General features: G+C 38.4%; 1 protein-coding gene across 9 annotated transcripts in view; it reads right to left on the bottom strand.

Annotated features, from left to right (window-relative positions):
- LOC115228109 (eukaryotic translation initiation factor 4E transporter) overlaps positions 1–22,497 on the bottom strand; it is a 145,034-nt gene that overhangs the window by 12,814 nt on the left and 109,723 nt on the right. For all 9 annotated transcript variants that reach the window (XM_036498834.1, XM_036498835.1, XM_036498832.1 and 6 more), the window contains 9 exons: positions 20,673–20,789; positions 17,795–17,976; positions 14,789–14,878; positions 13,084–13,537; positions 10,547–10,647; positions 9,979–10,097; positions 8,565–8,625; positions 3,470–3,578; positions 1,580–2,004 (listed from right to left, as the gene is read on the bottom strand). In XM_036498834.1, the coding sequence (XP_036354727.1) occupies positions 1,580–2,004; positions 3,470–3,578; positions 8,565–8,625; positions 9,979–10,097; positions 10,547–10,647; positions 13,084–13,537; positions 14,789–14,878; positions 17,795–17,976; positions 20,673–20,789 (1,658 nt within the window). The remainder of the gene's footprint in view (positions 1–1,579; positions 2,005–3,469; positions 3,579–8,564; positions 8,626–9,978; positions 10,098–10,546; positions 10,648–13,083; positions 13,538–14,788; positions 14,879–17,794; positions 17,977–20,672; positions 20,790–22,497) is intronic.

The raw sequence follows: 22,497 nt of genomic DNA, 5'->3' as shown, positions 1-22,497 counted from the left end.
ATACGAGTGGTGGTGGTGGATTAAGAGATACGAGTGGTGGTGGTGGTGCTGGATTAAGAGATACGAGTGGTGGTGGTGGTGCTGGATTAAGAGATACGAGTGGTGGTGGTGGTGTTGGATTAAGAGATACGAGTGGTGGTGGATTAAGAGATACGAGTGGTAGTGGTGCTGGATTAAGAGATACGAGTGGTGGTGGTGCTGGATTAAGAGATACGAGTGGTGGTGGTGCTGGATTAAGAGATACGAGTGGTGGTGGTGCTGGATTAAGAGATACGAGTGGTGGTGGTGCTGGATTAAGAGATACGAGTGGTGGTGGTGCTAGATTAAGAGATACGAGTGGTGGTGGTGGTGCTGGATTAAGAGATACGAGTGGTGGTGGTGGTGGTGCTAGATTAAGAGATACGAGTGGTGGTGGTGGTGCTGGATTAAGAGATACGAGTGGTGGTGGTGGTGCTGGATTAAGAGATACGAGTGGTGGTGGTGCTAGATTAAGAGATACGAGTGGTGGTGGTGGTGATGGATTAAGAGATACGAGTGGTGGTGGTGGTGCTGGATTAAGAGATACGAGTGGTGGTGGTGCTGGATTAAGAGATACGAGTGGTGGTGGTGGTGCTAGATTAAGAGATACGAGTGGTGGTGGTGCTAGATTAAGAGATACGAGTGGTGGTGGTGGTGGTGCTGGATTAAGAGATACGAGTGGTGGTGGTGCTAGATTAAGAGATACGAGTGGTGGTGGTGGTGCTGGATTAAGAGATACGAGTGGTGGTGGTGGTGGTGCTAGATTAAGAGATACGAGTGGTGGTGGTGGTGCTGGATTAAGAGATACGAGTGGTGGTGGTGGTGCTAGATTAAGAGATACGAGTGGTGGTGGTGGTGCTGGATTATGAGATACGAGTGGTGGTGGTGGTGCTGGATTAAGAGATACGAGTGGTGGTGGTGGTGCTGGATTAAGAGATACGAGTGGTGGTGCTAGATTAAGAGATACGAGTGGTGGTGGTGCTGGATTAGTGGTGGTGGTGCTGGATTAAGAGATACGAGTGGTGGTGGTGGTGGTGCTAGATTAAGAGATACGAGTGGTGGTGGTGCTGGATTAAGAGATACGAGTGGTGGTGGTGCTGGATTAAGAGATACGAGTGGTGGTGGTGCTGGATTAAGAGATATGAGTGGTGGTGGTGGTGGTGCTGGATTAAGAGATACGAGTGGTGGTGGTGGTGGTGGTAGATTAAGAGATACGAGTGGTGGTGGTGCTGGATTAAGAGATACGAGTGGTGCTGGTGCTAGATTAAGAGATACGAGTGGTGCTAGATTAAGAGATACGAGTGGTGGTGGTGCTGGATTAAGAGATACGAGTGGTGCTGGATTAAGAGATACGAGTGGTGCTGGATTAAGAGATACGAGTGGTGGTGGTGGTGGTGCTGGATTAAGAGATGTGGTGGTGGTGGTGGTGGTGCTGGATTAAGAGATACGAGTGGTGGTGGTGGTGCTGGATTAAGAGATACGAGTGGTGGTGCTGGAGGCAGATTAAGTGAGATGACAGTGAAAGTTGTGGTGGATTAAGAGACAGTAAAACAGTTCCTACCTGTTGTTCATGGTTGAAGAGTTGAGCAGCAAGGATCTCACCACATCCAGCAGTAGACATAGGGCCCTTGTGAGGGGTCAGTTTTGAAGACTTGGCTGACGAAGGTGACGGTGTTGCCGAAGAATTGCAAGAGCCACTTATGTTCAGGCTGCCGCCAATGATGCTAGAGTCTATTGGGAGGTTGGGATGTGATTGAGGGAGGAAAGGTGTTTGTCCAGAATGTTGTTGGTTCGGCAATCCGTCCTGGCCCCTTGGCAGAGGGTGGCCATTCACTGAGGGGCCCTGACCAATGTCTTTTTTGTCACAGATGAGTGACAGAGGACTGCTTCGAGAGCTGTCTGAACAGACATTGTTGCTGTAGGAATCTTTGAGGACACTGTCTATGTACATTTGGTTTTTCATGAGAGTTTTTTGAGCTGAGTAACCTAAAAAAAGAGAAAAAAAAGTTAATGAAATTAAGAGGTTAAGGAGGTAATAGTAGAGATCAACTGAAGAAACAAAATCAGATTTAGTCATAGATACCATGTTGTGTTGGGATCTAGCCTTAACAGAGCAGATGTGATCAAAAATGCTCCAGCAATGACCACCCTTACTGTCCATTTTCATAGACTACATTGTCCAGTATATTCTTTAAAATGACAGTATGTGATCTGAGGAAGATTTGACTGCTAGTTTTAGTAAGCTGAACAGCTTCAGAGAGACTCTTGTTGGCTCAACATGTGCTGTGTCTTAAATTTTTAACTGGTAGCATTCAGGCCAACTATTTTACTCATTTCATGTTCAAATTGGCCAGATCTGTCCCATCCTACAATGTCAGGCTAACAATAAGCAATCATTTCATCAAAACAATGAATAAATAAACATTACAGTTGCCAGAGCAATCTGAATGCTGTAGGGTCAAGACATATCCTATTACTTGTCAAGGGGAACGTAATTCGGGTGAAATGTCCCAAGACAACGGATTTAGCAATTCATACATTCATTATGTCTATTCAAGACTTCCCAAGGATAAAGAATTTTTGTTACTTTTCTTTTTAAACCTTTGCACAGCCTACTTCAAAGCCTTGATACTTAGAAATTGCATATTGCATCAAATGCTTTTAAGTAAAGCACATCTTTTCATTGAACTCATACACAGCTATCTGGACTAGTCTACAGACATTACTGCACTGGGTGACAATAAAAAACTGTTGAATTGTCAAACTAGTTAACACCATTATCAAACGTTTAACCCTTTAGTATTCAGATTTTTCTGTCAGATGTAAGACATTCATTCACACCGAGATTTCGATGATGAGGTTGTTTATTTTTAGAATGATACTGTAGGGTAATTTGGCCGGTTTGAGCATAAAACAAGAATATTTGGGCCAGATATAGCTGCTTTAAATGCTAAAGGGTTAATGATCAAGTCCAAATATTCAGGTTTGTAAAGTAAATTTGTAAACAACTAGCAGTATCGCCCGGCGTTGCTCGGGTTTGTAAGGGAAATAACTATATAAGCATTTTTAGAGATGTAAAGTATAATAGCCATCTCAATATGGCTAACCACATATTGTTACTGTAGCTTTTTACGTTCTGAGATTTAATAATAAATTTTTAGAGAGTTACTTCCCTTATATATGCCAAAAATGCATTAAAATGGGGAAAATTGAGTGTAAATTTTTTTTTAAATTGTAGACTCATCGTAGACGCGCGCTAATACCCAGAAGGGCTCGATATGAATCATGACTACAAGATACTGGTTAAACTGCACCGCAAAATGTGGGAGTAGTTAGGAATCTAAATCGTAGGAGACAGACAGCACACAACCTCTCTTTTATATATAAAGATATGCTATCAGAGCAAAGAACAAAATTCGGAAAATATAAATGTAAAAAGGAAATAACGTACTGTTTAAACTACATCCATCCTGCTTGGCCTGGCGTTCTTTCTCCACAGCCTTTTCTGAATGCATCTTCCTAATCACTGATGTTGGTGTAAAAGCCACCGATACTGAAGTCTAAAAAATGTAAAATTACAATAAATATATATATACCACTAGGACAACAGAAACGTAACAATGGAAAAGTATAGTAGATGGCAGAATTGGTAAAATACTGGGCAAAAATGCCTTGCAGTGTTTTATTATACCTGTGACATTCACCCGTTACCTGTCCAGTAAGGAGGCGCAATGGCCCAGTGGTTAGGGCAGCGGACTCGCGGTCATAGTATCGCAGTTTCGATTCCCAGACCGGGCGTTGTGAGTGTTTATTGAGCGAAAACACCTAAAGCTCCACGAGGCTCCGGCAGGGATGGTGGTGATCCCTGCTGTACTCTTTCACCACAACTTTCTCTCACTCTTACTTCCTGTTTCTGTTGTACCTGTATTTCAAGGGGCCGGCCTTGTCACTCTCTGTGTCACGCTGAATATCCCCGAGAACTACGTTAAGGGTACACGTGTCTGTGGAGTGCTCAGCCACTTACACGTTAATTTCACGAGCAGGCTGTTCCGTTGATTCGATCAACCGGGACCCTCGTCGTCGTAACTGACGGAGTGCTTCCAACCTGTCCAGTGTATCATGTGATACACAGGGCATTTCCCTGGCATCTACGAAGCATATACAATAGACATTCTACTAAGAACATAAATAGGGGAATGTATGTGCGTGTGCTTCATATGTGATACATGGGAAGGAGATTTGGTTTAGTTGGCGAGTAATATATGATCATGGGATGCATCACACAATAAAAACCTGTATTATGTGATGCACATTCTCAAACAAACGCATGCGTGTGTGTGTGTGTGTGTGTGTGTGTCATGTGATGCAAGCATCAGTTGTAGTAAAAATTGTGTACAATGTTTAAAATGTGCTATGCAGATCACAGGATACATGTTTTTATTGAGTGCAATACATTCTGATCAGATATTCCTTTTTATTAAAGGTACAAGGCCTTAAATTTGGGGTCAAAGGGTTAGTCCAGTGGTTTCCAACCTGTGGTCCACTAAAGATAGTACTGGGAGTCTGTGAAATTCAAAATTTCATATATATATATATATATATATTTTTTTTTTACTTGTTTCAGTCATTTGACTGCGACCATGCTGGAGCACCGCCTTTAGTCGAGCAAATCGACCCCGGGACTTATTCTTTGTAATCCCAGTACTTATTCTATCCGTATCTTTTTGCCGAACCGCTAAGTGACGGGGACGTAAACACACCAGCATCGGTTGTCAAGCAATGCTAGGGGGACAAACACAGACACACAAACATACATATATATACATATATACAACAGGCTTCTTTCAGTTTCCATCTACCAAATCTACTCACAAGGCATTGGTCGGCCCGGGGCTTTAGCAGAAGACACTTGCCCAAGATGCCACGCAGTGGGACTGAACCCGGAACCATGGGGTTGGATAAACATATTAAAAGGGATCCATGGGAAAACTCATTTAAATAAAAAGGGTCCTTGGTAGTGAAAAGGTTGGTAGCCACTAGGTTAGCCAATCGCATTGACACCCCCCCCCCCACTCCCGGTGCTCAACTGGTACTAGTTTCATCAGCCTCAAAAGGATGAAAGGCAAAGTCGACCTCAGCAGAATTTAACTCAGAATATAAAAAAACAGATGAAATACTGCTAAGCATTTGGCCCAGCGCACTAACAATTCTATCAACTTGATCACAACCCATCAACTAATTCAAATTAACCACCAATAATTAAAAAGTGTGAAAATAAGTATGGATGTTTAGCACAAACTTATGAAAATGCTTTGGACAGGCAAAGGGTTGAGTTCTGAATTTAAATCCCATCCATGGGAGGTGTATTAACATTAGCTGCATCTCTACCCCATATTCTAGTGTCTAATGCCAAAGTCATCACCATCATTTCCCACATGACAAAATTTCAAGCCATTCAAAATTCAATTCAGTAATGGAAGTTTCCAAAGTGGAATATTATTGTTATTCTAAACCCCTTAGTTTTCAGATTCCCTGAAAGGGATTTCATTTAAATTGAGCTGATTGGAACTCTAGTGCTGCTACTATCCCATCCTGTTGAACATCACTCGATTTACCCCATTTTTTAATTTATCCTATGTCCAAAAAACTGCTACTGTTTGTGTAACAATTATGCTATTTAGCCCCCAGGCCAACTCTAATTAAAGGACAATTAAGTCAAAAGCAATCATGCCAAGACAATTTTGTCTTTATTTTCAAACTGTCTCAAGCTATGAGACAACAGAGTGCAATTTAACCATTTTGCCAGCACCATAGAATACCATCCCAACAAGACTGTTGCCTCTACCTATACACACACATTGAAATCAAAATATCAATGTAAATCTCATTACTGCATTAGTGATCAGATAAGATCTCACAAGATAATCACTTGTTGGACACTGTTCGACATTTTCATAATACAAATCCTTTGTTCCCCAAATTCCGGGGATATATTTTTCAAATCTCTCATCTATGATCTTATTTTCACAACCTTTTTTATATTCTAAAAGCTTCAGATTTTGATAGAAATAGTGACTAAATATGAATGGTAGCAGTGGATTCAGAATTTTTAGAGCATTAGAGACAAAATACATTACAGTTTTGGCCTTTTAAAATCCAAATTCTATCAAATACTTGTCAAGAACTGGGATCAAATCCTATAATGCACCCTAGGTGCAAAAATAATAATAGAAGGCAACAAGTATTAAAATATATGCAAACATTAACCCATAACATGATTGACTGAACTAGATTTTCCAATTTGCAGCTGTTTTATGCTGGACAGCAAAAGTAAAAGCAATGGTTTCTTTTAAAAGATTATCTTCCAAAATTTTTTTAACCACAGCCAATCCTAAATCCAGTTGAGAAAGAAGGGTGGTAGATGTAGAGTTAGTAACCTTGCACTATCAATATCTTACATTGCTGCTGATACACAAAGAGAACATGAAACTGGGCCAGATAAGAGATCTTCAGAGATTGCATAAGGAGCTCTGAAGTGAAAAGCAAAAACTAGCTACAATGTGGAATAATCTCACTGAGATTAGAACTGTTGCAAACCCCAAAGAGAGCTTAAATTGCTGCAGAGATGAAGCTCTATAAGCTTGCAGTACCAGGCCTGGGGGCAGAATTTGGATAGATCGAAAACAAAATGGAAAAGGTCCACAAAAACTGAAAGCAGCTACATCTAGCAACAACTGCAATCTGTTGCCAAAGATCAAGAAAGCTGGAGGTTTCTTGTTGCTAGCTCAGGTTCCACATGGAGTCAAAGCAATTAATGAATAAACATTTTCAGACAAAACCAGACCTAATCATACCAAAATCCAATGACTAGTTTTTTTTTTGTTTTTTTGGGGTTTTTTTTCTCTCATTCCAATTCAAGCATATTCAATAATAATCACTTAGAAAAAGGATAAATCAAATAAAATAAGACTTGTCCCCACCACCTGAACACGAGTGTTTAGCAAGTTATATAATATGGATTTTATAACTCATAAAAGGTGATATTTAAATAATGTTTAAATAACTCTATATTTCAGATTTTGGCTGTAATTAGGAGTTTTGAGACAAATCAGCAATAGATTCATGTAAGAACAAGCATCCAGTACACATTGTCAAGCAAATGGCTGAGGGAAGGGCACCCAGCCATAGAAACCATGCAAAAGCTAATATTGGAGCTCAGCACAGTCCTGCAGATCGCTGGATCTGAAACACTCAGCTGATCAATGGGAAATGGATGTGAAAAGACGATAATTTAAATTCATCATCATCGTTTACCGTCCGCTTTCCATGCTAGCATGGGTTGGACGGTTCAACTGGGGTCTGGGAAGCCAGAAGGCTGCACCAGGCCCAGTCTGATCTGGCAATGTTTCTACGGATGGATGCCCTTCCTAACGCCAACCACTCCATGAGTGTAGTGGGTGCTTTTATGTGCCACTGGCACAGGTGCCAGACGAGTCTGGCAAATGGCCACGATCGGATGGTGCTTTTTATGTGCCACCGGCACGGGGGCCAGGTGAGGCTGGCAACAACTACGAACGGATGGTGCTTTTTACGTGCCGTTTGAAATAACCACTTTAATAAAGTTACTGCTTCATGAAACCAATTTAACTGCATCTCAAAATTGGGTCGAGTATACTAGTTTAAAATATTAAAAACTAGCTTAAAAGCCGCCTGATAGCGCCGTTTTTAAGCTAGCTCCAGTGGAGGGATCTTCATTAGGCCTTGGGCCCAACAACGACACTTCATATTATATTTTATTAAACTCAATATTTTTCAAGCAATGAAGAATTATCATTAAAACAATGATACAATTTGTCGACTTGGAACTTATGTCAAAGCTGCATGATAAACATTACTACCATCGCCCCCACATCTGCCATACACACACCATCCAGACTTCTGATGCCACCACCATCAATACTTTTGACTTTGCTGCCTTCTCCTCCACCACCATTTTTCATATCACTTACTCTCGCCATCAGCCCTGACCGCCTTGGCTACTACCACCACCATCGCCGCCTCTATCACTACTACAGCTCATACTATTACTATTACCATCACAAAAAGGCTAAATGTGTGTATAAGAGAATTGTGTTCACCATGTCCGTCCAGTACGTTCGTCCAGTCCCTCTCGTTATTACTCCCACTGCCACCATCAACACTACCACTTTTAATAAAAACTTCAACTCTAACCCTAAGTTTCTTTGTCTCTCTCTCTCTCCGCCACCACCCTCACCGTCTATACCTACTACTACTCTCACCTCAGCATGAGCAATAGTAGAAGCCTCAATGAATAGTGAGAGAGAGGGGGGGGGTCAAAATGTGACACACCTTAGTTTTTACATTGATTATATTAGAAGGATCAAGAGATCTGATAGCTACTTCTGAGTGGACTGACAGCATGGGAACTTCTTCAGTTCATATATCAAGTGTGTTAGGATTGACAATGATGCATGCTATTACAGTGAGTCATCAATTCAAAAGCACATCTATTTATTTTTACTTACTTTGGGACCCATATTGACTGGTGTTGGAATTCCTCGGCTAATAGAGACAGGAGACTTGGATCTGTAAAACAAAAGGTTAGTCATTAAGTTCACAAAAAGAAAACCCTTCCTTCGACAAACTCCCTAACTTCAGTTACCAAATATACATACTCGACAAGAGTTATTTCTCACACCACCAAAATAAAATTACACAATCCTTCAAGAATTGTGCTCCCTCCACACACAGGCATCATTGACTTGCAAATACATGTTCTCTCCCTAACCTGCAGAAATGTCAAATTCATTAACCCTTTCGTTACCAACCCGGCTGAAACCGGCCCTGGCTCTGAGTACAAATGTCATGTTTTCATAAGTTCTGAATTAAAATCTTCCACCAAATCTTAGTCACAATTTATGTTCCTAACACTAGATTAATGATAACTAAGTTATTTTACTAAATTCTTTGTTATATTTAAAGTAATTGAAAGAAACACAGAGCATCTCAAAATAAATATAGTAATGAAAGGGTTAAGCAACCAAGTTGCCAAGTTGCCATGATATACAAGTAGGAATAGAGTTGAAAAATTTACCCTTCGAGTAAATGAGCATTTCATTGAAATTGCAAGAAAAGTTTGAAATAGACGAAAAGATCTATAATAGGTTCAAATGTTAAACCAGTTAAATAATCAATATTCACCCATCACCAATGACTTCCTCTTCAATTAATAACTGAAAACAAATACACTCAAAGAATCTGAGAGAAAGTATTCAGCTCTGCAAGCTAAGACTCAAGAGCTTAATACTTCTTTAGCCTCTCGCAGTGATGATATACCATCTTATGCCACTTATTTAACCCTTTAGTATTTAAACCGGCCAAAATATTTAATCTGCTTTATGTTCAAACTGACCAGATCCAGGCTCTCACACCTACCCTACAATGTTATTCTACATTAGGTAATTACACCATCAAGATCTTGAAGATATGAGATAATGCATGATTAATTCAAATCAATGGGAATCAAGAAGCATTTTGTTTGATAGGATAATCTGAACACTAAAGGGTTAAGTCCATGTGGACTGAGCCACTGGACATTCAAATGGTTTTTTTACGAGATTCAGCACAGAGCTGTTGATAAAATAAAATATAACCCAGCTACTGTTATTAGGTTGTGGCTTCAACCAGTCATCAGACAAAGCCATCACCATCTATCAAAACAGTAAACGCTTAACCCTTTAGTCTGCTTTTATGTTCAAAGTGGACAGACCTGACCGCTCACACCTACCCTGCAATATTCTAAAAACAATCATCAAAATCTTGGAGCTACAAGAATGCATGATTAATCCAAAGCAATGTGGATAAATAAGCCTTGTATTCGACTGAGTAACCTGAAAGCTGAAGGGTTAAAGTCAGACTCTTTATAATAAAAACAAAGACCTTTCTTGTTGTTTTCTAAGAAATCGTTCATGTTCTTCCATATCCTTCTTAAAGGACATCATATCCTTGGGGCTGTTCACGCGCGGAAGCACACTGTGAGGTCGTATGTTGGTTGCACTCTGAAGAATGGAAAAAGATAATTTCATCAATTCATTAAGCAAACACCAATTTCAATGATTAATGACATAAACACCTAAAATTTCCATTATCATGTCCAAGTGATCTTCAGAAATGGCTTTAGCGTTTATTAGCAACTGTAACAAACAGTGAAAAATTTATTAAGCAATCTAAATGTTCAGAAACTGTCTTGCTTTATATATTACTAATAGTGAAGGTGCATAGCCTAGTGGATAGTGGCTGCACTCATACATGTAGGATAGTGGTTTCAATTCCTGACTAGGCAGGGGGTTGAGTTTTTGAGCAAAAATACAGTTCACATAGCTCCAAGATCACTCACTCATAAAATGAATTCCAGGAATAGGTGGGAAGTTAAACCGATCTCAATGAAGGCTGTGACCTGTGGCTAAGCAATTAAAAAAGAAAAAAAAAGGATGAATGTGATTATTACCGTCAAATTACTAATAGGCTGACCAAGACTGCTTTGCACCAGGGGCCCAGGATGGACAGGTGCAGGTGCACTTAAGTGTACAGGTGGTTGTTGACTAAACACTGCAATAAAAAAAAATTTGTACATTAGTTAAATTTTAAATTAAAAGTGAGAAAACAAAAATTATCAATACATTTTTGCAGTCCAGTACATTGTAAAAGGACATCTTTATATATAAAAGTGAAGTTGTGTGTGTCTCCTACGATTTAGATTCCTAACTACTCCCACATTTTGCAGTGCAGTGTAACCAAAAGCAGGTATCTTATAGTCGTGATTCATATCGAGCCCTTCTGGGTATTTAGCGCGCGTCTACGATGAGTCTACGATTAAAAAAAAAATTTACCATCATTTTTCCCCATTTTTAATGCATTTTTTTGCTATTATATAAGGGAAGTAACTCTATAAAAATGCATTATTAAATCTCAGAACGTAAAAAGCTACAGTAACACCCCCCCTTTGTGGTTAGCCATATTGAGATGGCTATTATACTTTACATCTCTAAAAATGCTTATATAGTTATTTCCCTTACAAACCTGAGCAACGCCGGGCGATACTGCTAGTTGAAATATAAAGAACAAATGCTGCCACTTTAGCAAGCAGTCTACCAGGCCATTTATACTTTAGCATCTCAGATCAAGTAGTTTCCCAGCATAGACTACCCTGTGTAACACAATTTTTGTCCTTGGATAGCAACTATTATTTCCTATTTGCTTACACCAAGAAAGTACGAAAAATGGTTAATAATTTCTTCAAACTTTGCTCTTGTTACATTTATCCAAATTCCAAAGAACACATGGCTATGAGGCTCCCCAACAATTCCTGCTCATAATCAGGGATGCACATATTGTCAGCCATTAAGGGACATGTTCAACTGGTTACGGTCAAGCAATTGACAAGCAAATCTGTGGCAGTGAGCAGAATATTTCCTATAATGATATTTCTGCTTCAGCAACTGAGATGCTGAATCTGTCTGAAATGTAATGGGAAATAGGTCAGTTTCAAAACATTGATGTCCCAGTCACAAACACAAAGTTTGAAGGGGAATAGTAGTCATTTCCTTTGACTTCTAAATAGAAGCAAATAGGACATAACACTGACCAAAAACAGGAAAAAAATTAAAATTTGTTACATAATGCTATGGATACTGCAGTAGACTATATGCCTAAGTAGCACCAAACATATAGTTACAGAGAGAAAAACAAAATTTGATGAATCCTATCCCAGTAACAGATTATATTTTAGGCTCCAGACCATTAAGGAAACTCCTATGTGGTCATCTGATCTTTTAAAAGTACAAAATCACTTCCACTATCTTAACCCTTTAGGATTTAATCCAACCATATCTGGCCCAAATATTCTAGCTATTTTATATCTAAGCTGGCCAAATTTGACCTCTCACACCTACCTACAATGTCATTCTAAAACTAAATCACATCATTGAAATCTCAAAGCTTCAAGATAACTGATTAATTCAAAACAATGTGAATAAATGAGAAGAGAAATCTGAATGCTAAAAAGGAGTTAAAATAATATAAGGCGAACACAGAATAATGTAATCCTAAAAAGGTTTTTAAAAGTGTAATGGACACAGGGGGAATGGCTATTAATAAGTCTGCTCCGTTAAGGTTAAGCTGAGGCTAAACAACATTACTTTTTGCTGAACTGATTTTTGCAATTCAAACGACTTTAGGCTCCTAAAGAGAAATCTATTAAAGAGAAATCTGTTGAGTCCATTGGCAAATTGAAGATGAACAGTTGTGCATGTGAAAACTTTCAGCGCTTAAGATCGTATGATATTCGTTTATGTTCAATTACATTTCTCCAGATCATACAAGACAAATCGATTCTACTCTATTGTGCAATAGACAAACAAATATATAGTTGAATGCGCAATGAAGTTTCTATACAACATTCTGGTAATATGATTACGTGAGATCTGGTCTAGACCAATGGTACTAGTAGAAACTATTCCCAGATTGATATTGTGGTTCATTTCAGTATTAGTATCTGTGGCAATAAATATGCTTTTGTGGTTTAACTCCAAGTTATCTCCGGCTGACGAAATCTATCTGCAGTTATGGAAATTTAATCATTCCGGAGAGCACTAAGTGTCAAAGACTCCTAAAAAACACCGATTATATTATTGTAGCAGCTTTGATAAAAGATTTATGAAATTGCAAGAATTGCTGTAAGTAGTAAGTTGAAGAGAAATAGGGGGGAAAAAAATTCTTGATCTTCAAAATGTTAGAACTTTGTTGTAAATTTGAAATTGCTCAGAAATAAAAGAATGAAAGAGTTTTTCACTAAATGAAAAAAAAAAAATATTCACTTCCGTATTAGTTCTTAGTTATAAATATCTTTAACAGATTCTTACATCTCTCCAAGAATTCTTTGGAGAACTGGAAAAGTAGCAGCAATATTACCGAAATTCTTCCCCATCATAACATTTGCTTTTGTGTGTGTAGTTTTTAAATACAAGAGAACCAGAGGAAACTTACTAATAGGAGAAGGGATTCTTGGCTGAGCGGTGTGTACAGAGCCAGGCTGGCCAGATAGCAAGTTCTGTTGCAGGTACTGAGATGTTGTAGGGTGCAATGGAGGTCCTCCAGGGGAAAGGTTCCGGTGTCCGACATGCTGTAGAACTGCTGCCAGTTGTGGGTTCGGTGATGCAGGTTTTGCAATAATGTCTGGGTTCTGTTTGATGAAGTTTAGGATAGCATCAGAAGAGGTCTGCTGTCCACTTCCAGTTGGAGTAACTCCAGACACATAGGTAGGTTGTTGCAAGACAGGTGTCGGTTGTTGTTGCTGCTGTGGTGTTGGTGGCTGATTGGACTTTTGCTGCTGCTGCTGTTCTTGGTTGTGCTGGTGGTGTTGGTGCTGTTGTTGCATTCGAATTTGATTCAGAGTCTGCTGTTGAATCTGGAGTTGCTGTTCTTTGTTGCGATTCAATGCCTGTAAATTTAGAAACAAAAATGGTCTAGGATATAGTTTCACATTTGAATGCTGTACCTATTGCTAACCATTAGGCTCAACTAGAAAATCATCATCATTTTAAAGTCCACTTCTCGATGCCTACAAGGGTTGGACAGAGTTTATCGAGGTTTTCTATGACTGATGCCCATCTTGTCACCAGTCCACACAAATTTTCATTTTCACAGAAGACTGGAAACAAAGGCCACCGCTTGTATGACAGTGACACTTTAACTCTCACACAAAGTCAAAGGGACACTAACACACACAACAGGCTTCTTTCAGTTCCATCTACCAAATCCACTCACAAGGCTTTGATCAACCCAGGGATATATTAGAAGACACCTGTCTAAGACATCATGCAGTAGAACTGATACCAAAATCTTGTTGAGACACAAGTTGCTCAACCACAAACTGCAAATCATACCACACAGTAATGAAATCAGTGAGTGGAACCAGACTTATCACAAGTTAACTGTGTCCCAAAACTAGTTAGCCATTTACAGAGTTAACCACCATAGCTGAAATTCATAGCCAACATCAGCTCAAATCATGGCAGAGTTCTGAAGCAAGGCACCAAAGATATCCTCATCTCTAATCTCATTAGCTTGGAAAGGAAGTTGTAATGTTTCACTTAAAAGCTGACGACACCATGAAGGTTATCCATACCTCTATGCAAGAAGAGAAGCCTTTTTTAATATAATTGGGTTCATGCTCACGAAGAAAATACTGAATTTACAAGTGATAGACAAAAAAAACCATCATCTTAATGGCCTAATTTTTTCCACGCTTGCATGAATTCATTAACCCTTTCGTTACTATATTTATTTTGAGATGCTATGTGTTTCTTTCAATTAATTTTAAATATAACAAAGAATTTAGTAAAATAACTAAGTTGGTGTTAGGAACATAAATTGTGACTAAGGTTTGGTGGAAAATTTTCATTAAAATCTTATGGAAACAAGACATTTGTACTACAGAGTCAGAGGCAGTTTCAGCTGAGATGGTAATGGAAGGGACAAGGCAGGTTTTCTACAGCTATATACCCTGCATATTGCACACAGCACAAAAAGATTTGTGGGTAGCACATGGTACAATTTCCAACCATTAAACTCATATCTCTGAAGAGCAAACTTCTAAAATTACTTAAGGGGAGGACTGGTGAAGAGCAATATAGAAAGTATATAAGACTTTTCTATATATTATAGAAATGGCAATTCAAATTAAACCTACATGCAAAAATTCATTTTGGCCAGATGTTAAATATGGAATGGTTGGTGGAGGCTGAGCAGGAAGATTTGGAGGTGACCTGCGATCTGGAATCTGAAAGAAGAAAATGAAAGATAGAAGACAAAAAAAATTTTAAATAATACAAAATCATTCACAGATTTACAATTCTGTGTATTAATCAGGTGAAACAAATTGCTAATTTGCTGGACTGTCAGCTGAAGCTTGTGGGTACTAAGACCAAATCGAGTACAGGTGTCTCAGGTGCCAGGCCTCAGTTTACTTTTACAGGTTTGTCAAAAATGCAGCCATACTACCACCTTGAAAAGCATCTTAGTCAATCATCAACTCCATTGATTTTATTTTTTTTTGTTATTTTTTTTTAAGTCTAGTACTTATTTTAGCAATATCTATTTATTGCACCACTAAGTTACAGGACATTGACAACATTTGAATAGCTTCTAATGTAAAGACAGAGAAACACACAATGGGTTTCCACACTGTCTATTTCATTCACAAAACATTGGTCAACCTAACAAGACATAAGAGACTTGTCCAAGGGGCCACATTGTGGGGCAGAACCTGAAGGCATATTTGCAAAGAAAATGACCATACAGCTATGCCTACATCTATTTTCAATTATTTTCTTTTTCTTTATGAAAATGAAAGGGTAAGCAGTCCCAGACCAGTAAGAATTATGTCCAAGTTGTCCAGCTGATGGACAATTTGAATACCTGTAAGTCAATATCTACAAGGAGAGAAGTGAACAATAACAGTGTCGAGGAAAGTTCAATACACGTTCTGGGAAGTGAGATCTAATAGAGGTAGAGTTATATGGGACTAGTGCAACTAGGAACAGAGAGTATGAAGTTAGCTGGAACAGTAGTGGAAGAGAGAAAGAAGTGGGGGAGTCCAAGAAATAATGGTTGTAGTACACTGGTGAGAGGGAGACTTCCGATTCAGCCAAATGGCCATTTTTGGAGATACCTAAAGATGAATCTACGAGTGTCAGCAACAACAACACTAGGATTTTAGATGTGACAAACTTTGATGAGAAAACCTCCCAGCCATATCATACCCTAAAAAGCTCATCTACAAGCATTTACCTAAAAATGCCTGTATTCACGTGAATGGCAAACCCAGTAGCATGTTAAAGAAATTAAGACTTCAGCAGGCTGGAACAATCCTTTGCTTGTCCAAAGCATTTTCATAAGTTAACCCTAAACGTCCTAGCTGGTTTACAGACTTATGTAAGCCATGTGTTTTTGTTCTGAATAATATAAAGCTTTTCTTTCATTCATAAGTCCCAAGTGACCCTGGTGGTTTAAAAACAATTAGGTACGTGTATCATATGATGACATGCTAGGGAATTATGTCCTGTGTCTCACGTGACACAGGACAGGAAAAAGGCTAATAAAATTTGCCATAATAGTGTGTGTGTGTGTGTGTGTGTGTGCATGCATGCATGCATGACAGCACCACCATTCCGTTTATTCCGTTTCAGTACCAAGGGTTGGTACCAGAAATTATAGTGTATCTACAAAGTTGTTCTGAAAGTGTATAAATTATGTAAAAGCAACAATTAAGCAATAACTTTACAGATTCCAGAATTGTAATTCATAAAAATATTTTCTTTCTTTAAATTACAATTAACCTATTTTCTCCCCACTTATGGTCATGAGTGCTGGGTAATGATCAAAGAGTACAATCCTGAATACAAACAGCCGAAATAGGGTTTTCTGCAATGAATCTCTTGAGTCTATTCAACAGTGCATAACTCAGAAATCAGGAAGTCACAGCAGGTCAAGCTACAACTATTTCCCTACAGTGAAAGGTTACAGCTCCAGTAATACAGATATCTGATAATGTTGAAGGAAAGAATCACAAGATGGATTCTTCAAGCCAACTGGCAGATGTAAAGAGAGCCATCCCAAGAACGAGATGGTTGGATGATATCCATAGTTTTAGTTGGTCATGCTTGAGAATCCAACCGGAAAATGTAATAAGAGTTGTGATAGGACCCTATGGAGGAGGTGCCTGAGGACTCAACTGACAACCCTCCCCAGAATAATGGGTGGAAAAGATGGATGGATATTTTTATTCCATACTTAATTCTATTTCTGACAGGATTACTTATTTGTTAACATATCAAGCAGAATCTCAAAATTGACAGTCATTTTTGTAGAAATCTACTCAAAACTATAATTGTGAGAAGTAAAAATATGAGAGAGGAAAGAGCAACAATCCCACAAAGACAGGTAATATTTACATTACAATATTGGCTAATTCCTCATTCACAAGATGTTCAGCATCATGTGTCCAAGATCTTCGATCAAGGACATTAATGAACTCAGTTCCATCTAGCAAAACTGTTAGAGGAAACAAGCAACAGAGGTTTGAAGAATTTGAAGATCATTTGGTTTATTCTTTACTCTTTTACTTGTTTCAGTCATTTGACTGCAGCCATGCTGGAGCACCGCCTTTAGTCGAGCAAATCGACCCCGGGACTTATTCTTTGTAAGCCCAGTACTTATTCTATCTGTCTCATTTGCCGAACCGCTAAGTGACGGGGACATAAACACACCAGCATCGGTTGTCAAGCAATGCTAGGGGACAGACACACACACACAACACACACACACACATATATATATATATATATATATATATATATACACACACACACACACACACACATATACGACAGGCTTCTTTTAGTTTCCGTCTACCAAATCCACTCACAAGGCATTGGTCAGCCCGGGGCTATAGCAGAAGACACCTGTCCAAGATGCCACGCAGTGGGACTGAACCCAGAACCATGTGGTTGGTTAGCAAGCTACTTACCACACAGCCACTCCTGCGCCTATGTGAAATGTTTTCTCAAATGGTTTTCAGTTTAATACAAAAACACACAAAAAAAAAAAAGAAAAAGGGAAGGACTGACATAAAAGAGAGGAATTGAGAGAAGAGGAAAGAATAAGGAAAGAGAGCATAACGAGATGGTTATCTTACATGAGGTTTAGAGTTGTCGACAGCAGCTGCCTTCATCATAGAGAGGAGTTTGTTGAAGGCTGACATATCACCACTGCAGTCTGGTACTTCCAAAGGACTTACAGTAACCATACCGTTGGGACTCATTTGGTGGTGGAGGTCAGCTTCAATCTCAGCAACCGTCTTTACACGGCCTGGCATGCCTGCAAAAGGAGGGAAAAAAAAAAAAAAAAAGATGTCCAGTTTTATATCTTTATATATAAAAGTGAAGTTGTGTGTCTGTCTCCTACGATTTAGATTCCTAACTACTCCCACATTTTGCGGTGCAGTTTAACCAAAACTGGGTATCTTATAGTCGTGATTCATATCGAGCCCTTCTGGGTATTAGCGCGCGTCTACGATGAGTCTACGATTTAAAAAAAATTTAACATTTTTTTCCATTTTAATGCATTTTTTTCGCTATTATATAAGGAAAGTAACTCTCTAAAAATGTCTACGATGCGTCTACGATTTTACCATATTTTTGGCTATAACTCTAAAAATGCTTTATAATTATTTCCCTCACAAACCCGAGCAACGCCGGGCGATACTGCTAGTTAATAAAAACAAACAAAAAAAAGGGGGGGGTCAGCTACCAAGTTTTTTGAAAAAATGTTGACACTAAAGAATGAACTGGTAAAGTGTCAAGAAAGGAATGGTTTCAATCACCAGAAAAATTAACAGAATCCACACCACATTTGGAGGTGGAGTGGGGTAGACATATGAGCTTTGTTATCTTTGAATTTGTCACATATTTTGGTAGAACTGCAATCTTCGATCCCTTGGCATAGTATCGCTTTACATAAACGGAAGTTTACACTACATCTAGATTATCCTAATGGCAGCAATATATTTTGGCTATGTTAATGATAACATGAAATACTTGTCATATATTTCCGATAAGACTAAAATGATGAACTACAAGAACCATTAGCACACCGGACAGAATGCTTAGTGGCATTTCATCTGTTTTTACGTTTAGTTCAAATTCTGCTTTTCATTTGCCATATCCTGAACACCTTACTTCCCTGGGCATGGACACATTGAAACTCCGACATCTGGCAGCTGACTTGGCAGACACCCATAAAATTATCAACCATCGTACAAACAATAACTCTGAGCACCTTTTCGAACTCCACCCATCTAACACCCGTGGACATATTTACAAAGTCAGAAAACAGCACAGCTCCCATGACTTCAGGAATTTTTTTTTTTCACGCTGAGAGTTGCTGAAGCATGGAACAAACTGCCGGCATCAGTTGTTAGTTGTTGGAGCACTGCATCCTTCAAAACTTCCATGCTTTCTGAGATTCGCCAACACTACACCTGATTTTCTCCCCTCCTTACACACACAAGCATGTATCTGACTCATACATTGTTCGCTTTCCAGACATTTCTTCATTACTGCATGTACTTTATATGCACTTTCTGACAAGTTGTGGTGCACCTGAGCACTGTATACAATAATTTCATTATTATTATTCATTTGGAGAGTCGTTAAAATAAGTACCAGTTGGACACTGGTGCCAATGTAATCATCTTACACCCTTCCACGAACTTGCAGTGCCAGAATTGGAAACCAATATATTTCAGTTAAGACTGCTAACAAACATATCAAAATATTGTGTCATACCCTTTAAATTTAAAAAAAAAATTTTTTTTTTAATTCATAACATCTATTTTATTTCTATGCTGCATGGGTGGCAAGGAGTTGCTCTTGCTGACCTCGACCCCAGTGTGTCTGGCAAGTTAATTAACAAGTACCACTCTTTCACAGATATGTACCCAAATAAAAGTACACCCATTCAAAATTTGGACCTTATGCCTCTAAGCAGCCCATTATATTTCACTTTTCTGTAATTGCCCTTGAATATAGCAGTTTTAAGTCAACTCAGCAATTTAACTTGTAGGTTTTCATACTAAAAGTCAAGGTATTTCAAGATCAGTTCCGTAGGGCAGTTACAGGCAGAGATGATGGGGCAGCCAGGGTTGTTGGGCTTGTGGATTTCATGAAGGAAGCAAAGGGTGGGAGTGCGAGGAGTGCAGATAATGTGGCTGGAGGGAGACAGGAGATGAGGTTGTGGATAGTGGAGGACACAGTTTGTTGGTAGCCAGGCATGGGGTTAGAGGGGCAAAGGGCAACAGAAAGAGGGGTCTCGAAGTTGGCAGAGATCTTCAACTTTGTAGAGGTCTGCACGCCACACCACCACAGCTCCACCGTTGTTGGCTGTTTTATGATAATGTCTTTGCGGCATCGGAGACATCAAAGGGCCGAGAGTTCAGCCGGGGAGATGTTCAGATGTTGGGAACGCCTGCAAAAGTTAAACCAGTCCAAACGTTGGCAGAACAGGTACCAGGTCATGCATTTTGGAAGCAGAAATAAATAAATACACACACACACACACACACACACTAATAAAAAGGGTTCAGCAAAGATTTGCTTCACCAGACACCAAATTTTAGAAATAGCAGCCAAAAATCTTAGCTATTTCTTCTACTTTAAAAGTAGAAGAAATAGCTAAGATTTTTGGCTGCTATTTCTAAACTTCAGTGTCTGGTGAAGCAAATCTTTGCTGAACCCTTTTTATTAGTATTACTTAAACTTACCGTGAAATGGTCCTTTTTTCATACCGAATTCTACTTGGTGAAATTATAAATTACTTCTTAATTAATTAATTTTACCCTTTGTTATTATTGATATATATATATATATATATATATATATATATATATTTCTCCTCCCAAAATGCATGATCTGGTACTCGTTAGAAATCAGTAAGTTTAATAGCCAGTAACTAAAGGTCTTAATTGTAGGAAGTAGTAGTAGAAGCAAGAGAATACAAAAGAAGAGTCTACATACCATAGGCATTTATACCAGGCGTTGGAGAGGCAGCAACAGAATCTCGGCCAACTTTACCAAACAGTAAGGCCTTGAGTTGAGCAGAAGCATCGTGCACATTGACATTGGTAGGACTACCTAAAAATATTGAATCAGAAGGGACAAGGGGAGAAAGAAAAAAAAAGAAAAAATTGGTCAGAAGACGCTTTTAAAACAGCAGAAATAGAGGCATTTTGTAGAAAATTTTTAACAAAAACCATCTGAAAGAATTGTGTTAAGAAAAAACTCACATTGTTACCTATGACCAATGAAAATTTTTAGTAAAGTTTTGAAAGAATTTCGAAAAAAATGTTAATTCAATTTGATAATTTTTATAACAGAAAATGTTAAGATATTAGTATTAAATCAAATTAATATAGTGTCTCAAAAAAAAAAAAAAAAAACTACAGATTTCTAAGAGTGAAATACACCTGTGCGTATATTGCAATATCATGCAGAAAAATTGTACTGTCTAAGGAATCTGTATTTTTGAGACACTATAAACACTAAAATTTCTGATTAATAATTAAAATTTAGTTTGAGTAATTGGCCTTTAATACAGTGATAGTTGCCTGTCTTAATTAGCATACAGCTCAGGTTTGTTTTTTGTTTGCTTTTCTAAAAGAAAAAAGATCAAATTTTAACAAAAATTTTAATTCCTTGTACATTAATATCCCTTACACCCAGAGATATTAAATATTCAATCAAAACTTGACTTTCACACGTATTCTGAACATTAACGTAAAGCAAATTTCATCAGTGATTAATGCGAGACTGAAGAGGGACAGACAGGAAGCCACCATGGAGGAATGGATGGGAGACAGAAGAAAGAGGAGGAGAAACAGGCTAGGGAAGGGTGGCGGCGAGAGAGAAGATGAGAAAGAGATACAACAAAAATCCCCATCAAGCCAAATGGTAACCTTGGTCATGCACGAGTGGAAATGTTGGTCATGCATGGCATCAAAACAGGTGAAATTAACATAAAACAATTCAAGTCTCATGTGACCCCTTCCCCACACATCTAGACAGTTTGTACAGCTATATCAACTTAGAGTGTGTGTGTGTGTGTGTGTGTGTGTATAACTCCATGCCATGTGACAGAACAGTCTGGAGGTTTCTGAAAAATTAGTCATACATTGACAACAAACATCAAGTACAAACGTTTTTAACATTGAATCATGCTAGAGAAATTCTACAAAGACTAACTGCTACCCACTGTTTCTTCAATGAATCTGGCAAATCTACCACCTAATTCTGAATTTCAAGACCATTCACCCATTAATCAGATCTACAATTTACTTAAAAACATTAAATGGTAGGTAGATGTAAGGGGATTTCAGATAAATTTGTAGGTAAAACAGCATTTCTTAATACTATGCAAAAAAATTTAGAAAAAAAAAAACACCTGTTTTAACCCTTTTGTTACCAACCCGGCTGAAACCAGCTCTGGTTCTGTAGTACAAATGTACTGTTTTCTTAAGTTTTGAATTAAAAAAACACTAGCTTAACTTACTTTGTTAAATTCTTTGTTATATTTAAAATAATTGAAAGAAACACAGAGCATCTCAAAATACTGTAACGAAAGGGTTAAAATGTGTAGGACAGGGACAAGAATTAAAAAAAAAAAATAGCATACTTGCACACAAGAGTTAACCTTTAAGTAACAGTATGACAATTCCTAGAGAGAAATTACATTGTAACATCAATAATAATAATAATCGTAACTAAGTTACAGAGTAAGATTGAAAAAATGTCCAGCTCAGTTTCCAAACTCAAAAACTGGGAGGGGAACAGGGGAAGGGTGTAA

This window comes from Octopus sinensis, unplaced genomic scaffold, assembly GCF_006345805.1.
Source record: "Octopus sinensis unplaced genomic scaffold, ASM634580v1 Contig09534, whole genome shotgun sequence".
Taxonomy (NCBI): Eukaryota; Metazoa; Mollusca; class Cephalopoda; order Octopoda; family Octopodidae; genus Octopus; species Octopus sinensis.
This window is presented reverse-complemented; position numbering and strand designations above follow the sequence as displayed.